Genomic DNA, 10000 nt, shown 5'->3' with positions numbered 1-10000 from the left:
ACCAACCTGCTGAACAACGCCGTGCGGCTGCAGCTGTCTCACTGCAGTGTTCTCCCTGGAGGAGTCCAGGTCCACGAGACCCTCAACAACGTGGTGATTCTCGTCTCCACCAATCAGAGCGTCCACAGGCTGGTGCTGCCGCACCCATCACGCATGTACCGCAGTGTGAGTACACACACACACCTGCACAACGTGCTAACACATCCAACATGCCAATCCCAACCTACCAACACATCCAACATGCTAAACCATCCAGCATACTAACACATCCAACATGCTAAACCATCCAACATGCCAACCTACTAACACATCCAACATGCTAAACCGTTCAACATGCTAACACATTACACATGCTAAACCATCCAACATGCTAAACCATCCAACATGCCAACCTACGAACACATCCAACATGCTAACACATCAAACATGCTAAACTATCCAACATGCTAACACATCAAACATGCTAATCTATCCAACATGCTAACACATTAAACATGCTAAACTATCCAACATGCTAACACATTAAACATGCCAACACAAACGCGCATTACCACAAATCTTCATCACTACAGGGAAGCCAGTGCTAACTGCTAAGCTAAAGTATCGTAGCAAACTGGTGTTAAATATCAGTACCTGTCTACTCACAGGAGCTGGTGACGGAGCTCCACATGCAGTCCATCTTCACTGATGTGGGCAAGCTGAGTCTGCAGGACTCGTCTCACAGCGTCCTGATCCCCAGCTCAGTGGGTCAGACGGGGAGTCCCAGCAGCTCCACTTCCTGGCTCAGTCAGTCCGGAGAGGCTCACTACGCTCTGGCTTCACCTGCTGGAGGCATCATGGTGGTCTCTCTGCCACCTCACGACACACAAGGTAAAGACACGGCCTCCCAGGCAGGTCCACATAGTCCCCACACATGAACATTTTTCATGTGCACACCCCATGAAGCTTGGTCTGTAGTATGAAATCATTCCTCAGTCCCTCTCATTTTGGTGAAATACAAAATTTGGATCTGTTTGTATCTACCATGTTGTTCATATATTCCACTGCTTTTGTGAACTGAGACCTTTGGTAAACCAATTTCCTTCACTAAGACAGTTTGTCCACATGAGTAAAGTTAAGTTTACACAAGAGATTTGAAGAATTTAAAAAATCGAGATTACATTTTTCAGCTCGAGGGCCATATTATGTCTTTACACTTGTGCCTTAAGACAATGGTTCCTCGTCATATAGAGAGCTGGGGCTGTCCTGCAGTTATGTAACATGGGTATGTATCTCATATGCGAGCGCCTTCAAAGGCTGAATGAAGAACACAAGCTGCTCTTTGCAGGCAGCGTGTCGGTGCTGGAGCTGAAGAGGAGCTCCATGATGCAGAGGCTGTCCGGCTGGATGCCTTCATCCATCAGAGCCGAGCAGAGAGACCTGGTGCTCAGCCTGGAGGCCACGCAGCTGGAGGAAGACTCCTTCATCTTCGCTCTGTGTCGGGACCACAAGCTGCGGATGTGGTCCTTCAGGGTGAGGAAGATGATGATGATGGTGGAGTCATCTAACATGGTGGTGGTGGTGATGATGATGATGAATATAACATGGTGGTGATGATGATGATGATGAATATAATATGGTGGTGATGATGATGATGATGAATATAATATGGTGGTGATGATGATGAATATAACATGGTGGTGATGATGATGAATCTAACATGATGATGATGATGAATCTAACATGATGATGATGATGAATCTAACATGATGATGATGATGATGAATCTAACATGAGGTCATGAGAGCTGTAAAACACGTCTCTACATTCCAACTGAAGTACTGCAGTATGCTGACTCCTTCAGACAGCATGTTGGTCCACTGTGTACAGGAAGTACTATATTTAATACTTCCACTGTGTACAGGAAGTACTATCTTTAATACTTCCACTGTGTACAGGAAGTACTATCTTTAATACTTCCACTGTGTACAGGACGAAGTACTATCATCCTCCAGTGTGTACATGATGAAATACTGTGTACAGGAAGAAGTACTAGGAAGCACTGGCTCACTGAGGTTGTCGTTGCCCCCCCAGGAGCAGGCCTGTCTGCTGGAGGCCGACATGCTGGACTACATGCCGGCCTGCCGAGGCCTGCAGCGCCTGTCGGGTCCGGGTCACCGGCTGGCCCTGACCCGGTGCCCGTCTGGCCTGTGTGTGTGCGTGTACCTGGCCGTCCCTCAGAGGGGCCAGTTCACCGTCCTGCAGCTGGTCTCCAGCGAGAGCCGCTACAGCCTGGACCACGTGTCCTCTGTGTTCACCACGCAGGTGAGCTGTGATGTCACTTCCTGCCGCCGGGGCCGCTCGCTTTCTGCTCTTCCCCAGCCAGCAACATTTATCTTTCACCGCTGAGGACGCAGCGGTCTGAGCTACTTACGTGTCATGGTTGTAACGTTAGTCATGGTTGTAACTTTAGTCATGTTGTAACTTTAGTCATGTTGTAACTTTAGTCATGTTATAACTTTAGTCATGTTGTAACTTTAGTCATGTTATAACTTTAGTCATGTTGTAACTTTAGTCATGTTATAACTTTAGTCATGTTGTAACTTTAGTCATGTTGTAACTTTAGTCATGTTGTAACTTTAGTTATGTTATAACTTTAGTCATGTTGTAACTTTAGTCATGGTTATAACTTTAGTCATGTTATAACTTTAGTCATGGTTGTAACGTTAGTCATGTTGTAACTTTAGTCATGGTTGTAACTTTAGTCATGGTTATAACTTTAGTCATGTTATAACTTTAGTCATGGTTGTAACGTTAGTCATGGTTGTAACTTTAGTCATGGTTGTAACTTTAGTCATGTTATAACTTTAGTCATGTTATAACTTTAGTCATGTTGTAACTTTAGTCATGTTGTAACTTTAGTCATGGTTGTAACTTTAGTCATGGTTATAACTTTAGTCATGTTATAACTTTAGTCATGGTTGTAACGTTAGTCATGGTTGTAACTTTAGTCATGGTTGTAACTTTAGTCATGTTATAACTTTAGTCATGTTATAACTTTAGTCATGTTGTAACTTTAGTCATGTTATAACTTTAGTCATGGTTGTAACTTTAGTCATGTTATAACTTTAGTCATGTTATAACTTTAGTCATGGTTGTAACTTTAGTCATGGTTGTAACTTTAGTCATGGTTGTAACTTTAGACATGGTTATAACTTTAGACATGGTTATAACTTTAGTCATGTTGTAACTTTAGTCATGTTATAACTTTAGACATGGTTATAACTTTAGTCATGTTATAACTTTAGTCATGTTGTAACTTTAGTCATGTTGTAACTTTAGTCATGTTATAACTTTAGTCATGGTTGTAACTTTAGTCATGGTTGTAACTTTAGTCATGTTGTAACTTTAGACATGGTTATAACTTTAGACATGGTTATAACTTTAGTCATGTTATAACTTTAGTCATGTTGTAACTTTAGTCATGGTTGTAACTTTAGTCATGTTGTAACTTTAGTCATGTTATAACTTTAGTCATGGTTATAACTTTAGTCATGTTGTAACTTTAGTCATGGTTGTAACTTTAGTCATGTTATAACTTTAGTCATGTTATAACTTTAGTCATGGTTATAACTTTAGTCATGTTGTAACTTTAGTCATGTTATAACTTTAGTCATGGTTATAACTTTAGTCATGTTGTAACTTTAGTCATGTTGTAACTTTAGTCATGTTGTAACTTTAGTCATGGTTATAACTTTAGTCATGTTATAACTTTAGTCATGTTATAACTTTAGTCATGGTTATAACTTTAGTCATGTTATAACTTTAGTCATGTTATAACTTTAGTCATGTTATAACTTTAGTCATGGTTGTAACTTTAGTCATGGTTGTAACTTTAGTCATGTTGTAACTTTAGTCATGTTATAACTTTAGTCATGGTTATAACTTTAGTCATGTTGTAACTTTAGTCATGGTTATAACTTTAGTCATGTTGTAACTTTAGTCATGTTATAACTTTAGTCATGTTATAACTTTAGTCATGGTTGTAACTTTAGTCATGGTTGTAACTTTAGTCATGGTTGTAACTTTAGTCATGTTATAACTTTAGTCATGTTGTAACTTTAGTCATGTTATAACTTTAGTCATGGTTGTAACTTTAGTCATGTTGTAACTTTAGTCATGTTGTAACTTAGGTAGGTTAGGTCCTACCTCCGGTCAGTGTCAAACGGGTACACTGACCGTAGGCAGTAGCGGCTTTTAACCCGACTTTTACGGTACACATCAGTCACTATACATTCTGTTGGCGTATACATATCAGTAACTATATAGATACAGTGTTTCCCCTAGGTTTACGGCTTCGGCGGGGATGGCGACACAAACACTATACACACACACACACCTGCATTATGAACGTATTCATAACAGTCTGTGTGTCAACAGGAGACTCTGGTGGATTTCGCCCTGACCTCCACAGACATCTGGGCCGTCTGGGTGGATGACTCCAACACAACTGTGGTCAAATACATCGACTTTGAACAGTAAGTCACGTAAAAGATGTCCAGTGGGACGGATGATGCTATAATAAGCCCCGCCTCTTGTCCCAGAGACACTTTGCCTTCCACCTGCATGAGCCTAGTTGAGCCGTTTCATGGATCCTGTCACCACAGGGCCGATAGCAGCACAACTAGGGGCTGAATGTCATGTATTTACTGAAGGCTTTGTGATTACCATCAGGTTTGATTGGCCACACAATTATTCAACATATGAAGAAAAGAAATGTGGCATCTTGAATGTTAAAATAAGTTTTTGATGACGTGGTTCTCCTGCAGCACATCCCTGGCAGAGGCACCTCATCCTTTTTGATATTGATTTTGTGTGTTTTCCAGTAACACAGCAGGTCAGTGGAACCAGGTGTTTGTTCAGCCTCCACCTGAAGAGGAAGTCCATATCGGCGTAGACCAGGACCCCAGAGTAAGACCAGCTCATGGGGACATAAAGATTTAATAAAGCTGAATTTAGAGGAAAACATGTATTAAGCGGTTCATTGACATACAAGTTCTGAGCGACTGAATTGATAGTAAGATTGAGCTGAAATTTGACGTTTCTTTTCATATTTTGTTTTGAATTTAATGTCTGAGCTTCAAACTGTTGATCAGACTAAACAATAAAATATTATTTTATAAATAGTTTTATAAAGTAAAAAATACAATATAGTAATAGATAATGATATAATATAAGAAGAAAAAATATAAAGAATACAATCAAAAGATTTAAAATAAATGATTGAAAAGAATAAACACAAATTGTATCTATGATGTGTGTGTGACTGTTTAGACATTCATTGTTTGGTTGAATACGGTGTGTGTTGTGTGTTAACAGGAGACGTACCTGGAGGTTCTCTTCTCTCCTCTACACTTCACTGCTTCAGCCATAGTTAAAGCTCTACAGGTGAGAAACCACCTGCTGTAGTTAAACCTCTACAGGTGAGAGACTACCTTATGTAGTTAAAGCTCTACAGGTGAGAAACCACCTGCTTTATTTAAACCTCTACAGGTGAGAGACTACCTTATGTAGTTAAAGCTCTACAGGTGAGAAACCACCTGCTTTATTTAAACCTCGACAGGTGAGAGACTACCTTATGTAGTTAAAGCTCTACAGGTGAGAAACCACCTGCTTTATTTAAACCTCTACAGGTGAGAGACTACCTTATGTAGTTAAAGCTCTATGGATGAGACTACCTTCTGTAGGTAAAGCTCTACTACGGGTCGTAGTTAAAGCTTAAAGCTCTACTACGTTGTTAGCTTGAGTTGACAATGTCGTGTGTTTCAGATCTACCGTAGAGGCTCAGAGAGGATCACTGATCTGTCCTGGGACAGTCTGAAGAAAGAGGTGACGGTGGCTGTGGAGAGTGAGGTACTTTATTCCGTTCCTTTTTTAAATATTATATTTATATTTACTGGAATAAACACATGTTTTTGTTTTGTTGAATACAAAATCATGTGTTATATAATATTTGTCAAACAGTTAGCTCTGCTGCTTTCCACACCTGAATATATGAACAATAATATACTGTCTGTCTTCTCCTGTCTCTCTCTCTCCTCTCGCTCTCTTTCTTTCTTTCTTTCTTTCTTTCTTTCTTTCTTTCTTTCTTTCTCTACCTCTCTCGCTCTCTTCCTGTCTGTCCCCCCTCAGTTGCAGAGCAGTGTGACTGAGTTTGAGTTCTCTCAGGAGGAGTACCGTCAGCTGCAGGTGGAGTTCTGGTCCAAGTTCTACGCCTGCTGTCTTCAGTACCAGGAAGTCCAGTCTCTCCCTCTGGGTCTGACTGTGAGCCAGAACACGGGCCTCGTCTGTCTGCTGAAGAAGGTGGTGTACTTTATGGATCCTGTTGGTCGGGGGATCATGGTCTGTTGATCAGGGGGTTCTGGGTCTGTTGATCAGGGGGTTCTGGGTCTGTTGATCAGGAGGTTCTGGGTCTGACCTGCTGTTTGTGGTTCAGGGTTTCGTGTCGTTCCTCCTGCCGTGCTTCGCTGTGGATCACCTGTACCTGTCCTATGATGAGTACCTGTTCTCAGAGGAGGAGACGCCCATCACTGAAGGTCATGATGCGTTTTCTAATCATCAATATAATATCTTCACTGTAACACAGCAGAGGCTCTGTACGTAGACTATGTGTTGTTGTCCTGATGTGGACCCTCAGACCCTGATCTGGGCCGGGATGTGCTGCAACTGGTTCAGTGTCTGCGGCTGGTCAGTGATGCGGTTTCTGGAGAGATGGCCTATGAGATGGAGAAAGCTCTGGAACACCTTCATTCACCTGAGAGGGCGGCGGACCTGGTCCTGGAAAACATGCTGTCCAATGACAAGTCAGTCAACGTTACGACCAATACTACGACCAATACTATAAACAATACTACGACCAATACTACGACCAATACTATAAACAATACTACGACCAATACTATAAACAATACTACGACCAATACTATAAACAATACTACGACCAATACTATAAACAATACTACGACCAATACTATAAACAATACTATAAACAATACTACGACCAATACTATAAACAATACTGCGACCAATACTATAAACAATACTACGACCAATACTATAAACAATACTACGACCAATACTATAAACAATACTATAAACAATACTACGACCAATACTATAAACAATACTATAAACAATACTACGACCAATACTATAAACAATACTGCGACCAATACTATAAACAATACTACGACCAATACTATAAACAATACTACGACCAATACTATAAACAATACTACGACCAATACTATAAACAATACTACGACCAATACTATAAACAATACTATAAACAATACTACGACCAATACTATAAACAATACTATAAACAATACTACGACCAATACTATAAACAATACTGCGACCAATACTATAAACAATACTACGACCAATACTATAAACAATACTACGACCAATACTATAAACAATACTACGACCAATACTATAACCAATACTACGACCAATACTACGACCAATACTATAAACAATACTATAAACAATACTACGACCAATACTATAAACAATACTACGACCAATACTACGACCAATACTATAACCAATACTACGACCAATACTACGACCAATACTATAAACAATACTACGACCAATACTACGACCAATACTATAAACAATACTACGACCAATACTACGACCAATACTATAAACAATACTACGACCAATACTATAAACAATACTACGACCAATACTATAAACAATACTACGACCAATACTATAAACAATACTATAAACAATACTACGACCAATACTATAAACAATACTGCGACCAATACTATAAACAATACTACGACCAATACTATAAACAATACTACGACCAATACTATAAACAATACTACGACCAATACTACGACCAATACTACGACCAATACTAGAAACAATACTACGACCAATACTATAAACGATACTACGACCAATACTACGACCGATACTATAAACAATACTACGACCAATACTAGAAACAATACTACGACCAATACTATAAACAATACTACGACCGATACTATAAACAATACTACGACCAATACTAGAAACAATACTACGACCAATACTACGACCAACACTATAAACAATAAAATAAAAAAAATAATACTGTGATCAATACTATAAATAATACTGTGGTCAATACTACGGACCAATACTACGACCAATACTTTAAACAATACTACGACCAATACTACGACCAATACTACGACCAATACTATAAACAATACTACGACCAATACTACGACCAATACTATAAACAATACTACGACCAATACTATAAACAATACTACGACCAATACTATAAACAATACTACGACCAATACTATAAACAATACTACGACCAATACTATAAACAATACTACGACCAATACTATAAACAATACTACGACCAATACTACGACCAATACTACGACCAATACTACGACCAATACTACGACCAATACTATAAACAATACTACGACCAATACTACGACCAATACTAGAAACAATACTACGACCAATACTATAAACAATACTACGACCAATACTATAAACAATACTACGACCAATACTATGACCAATACTACGACCAATACTAGAAACAATACTACGACCAATACTATAAACGATACTACAACCAATACTACGACCAATACTACGACCGATACTATAAACAATACTACGACCGATACTATAAACAATACTACGACCAATACTAGAAACAATGCTACGACCAATACTAGAAACAATACTACGACCAATACTACGACCAACACTATAAACAATAAAATAAAAAAATAACACTGTGATCAATACTATAAATAGTACTGTGATCAGTACTGCGATCAATACTGTTATCAATACTATAAATAATACTATTATCAATACTATAAATATGAATATGATCAACACTATGATCAACACTATACATAACCCTGTGACCAGTACTCCAGTCCTGTAGAACCTGCCCTGTGCTCCCCAGTGGCAGCGTGGTGGAGGACATCCAGAACAAACTGCAGGACGTCCGGAACCCCATGCCAGCCATGATGGTCCTGCTGAGGGAGCTGGACCTGGAGACGGACCCGGACCTGGACCTGGGGGGGCCAGGGACCCTCATACCTGGTGGGGCCCTCATGTGGACCTGGTCCAGACCTGCAGACTCATGTGGACCTGGTCCAGACCTACAGACTCATGTGGACCTGGTCCAGACCTACAGACCCATGTGGACCTGGTCCAGACCTACAGACCCATGTGGACCTGGTCCAGACCTGCAGACCCATGAGGACCTGGTCCAGACCTACAGACCCATGAGGACCTGGTCCAGACCTACAGACCCATGTGGACTCCTGATTCCTGATAGGCCTCGTTTTTGTCCCTGCTCTGTGTCTTGCAGGTCTGAACCTGAGGATCAGCCTGTCTCAGCTGTTGGGCAGCAGCTCAGCCGTGTCTGTGGTCTGCCAGGCCGTCTGTCACATGACCATGACCAGGACCCTGTTCTGTAGAGACCTGCTGATCCTGCAGAAGCTCTACCTGCGCTTCGGAGACAACGTAAGTACTGACACACGCACACAGATTGATCCACCTTAAAGGTCAGTCCACCTTAACTGAACCTGAACTGGAGCCGTTCCTCAGGTTTAATCAGCTGACACACGAAACTCTGAGGTCAGATTTCTGACATGGCTGCTGTCAGAAGAGTTACTGAAGTGTTTTGGGGCGATGCATAATAAATGTGATCATAATGATCATAATAAATGTGATCATAATGGTCATAATTCATGTGGTCATAATCATAATTCATGTGGTCATAATGTGGTCCAGGTGTTCCTGGGGGGCGGGTCCCAGCTCCTGCAGCTGCAGCAGGAGCTGATCCCTCGCTGCTCCAGCCTGCTCTCCTCGTACTACCTGCTGAAACACATCAGCCAGAGCCTGGCCTCCTCTGTGCCCATCGACATCATGTGAGTACACAAGTACACCAGCGTGTGTA

At 40.6% G+C, this 10000-nt stretch overlaps 1 protein-coding gene across 1 annotated transcript in view; it reads left to right on the top strand.

Annotated features, from left to right (window-relative positions):
- nup160 (nucleoporin 160) overlaps nucleotides 1–10000 on the top strand; it is a gene marked incomplete at its 5' end in the record, with an annotated part of 25434 nt that overhangs the window by 5302 nt on the left and 10132 nt on the right. The window contains 14 exons of the mRNA XM_079223465.1: nucleotides 1–165; nucleotides 648–870; nucleotides 1328–1512; nucleotides 2074–2304; nucleotides 4420–4517; nucleotides 4866–4950; nucleotides 5359–5427; nucleotides 5809–5892; nucleotides 6172–6342; nucleotides 6476–6575; nucleotides 6677–6842; nucleotides 8999–9138; nucleotides 9410–9564; nucleotides 9835–9971. The exon at nucleotides 1–165 is cut by the window's left edge and continues 46 nt beyond it. Coding sequence (XP_079079591.1) covers nucleotides 1–165; nucleotides 648–870; nucleotides 1328–1512; nucleotides 2074–2304; nucleotides 4420–4517; nucleotides 4866–4950; nucleotides 5359–5427; nucleotides 5809–5892; nucleotides 6172–6342; nucleotides 6476–6575; nucleotides 6677–6842; nucleotides 8999–9138; nucleotides 9410–9564; nucleotides 9835–9971 — 2009 coding nt within the window. The remainder of the gene's footprint in view (nucleotides 166–647; nucleotides 871–1327; nucleotides 1513–2073; nucleotides 2305–4419; nucleotides 4518–4865; nucleotides 4951–5358; nucleotides 5428–5808; nucleotides 5893–6171; nucleotides 6343–6475; nucleotides 6576–6676; nucleotides 6843–8998; nucleotides 9139–9409; nucleotides 9565–9834; nucleotides 9972–10000) is intronic.

Source organism: Taurulus bubalis (assembly GCF_910589615.1).
Source record: "Taurulus bubalis genome assembly, chromosome: 9".
Lineage (NCBI taxonomy): Eukaryota > Metazoa > Chordata > Actinopteri > Perciformes > Cottidae > Taurulus > Taurulus bubalis.
This window is presented reverse-complemented; position numbering and strand designations above follow the sequence as displayed.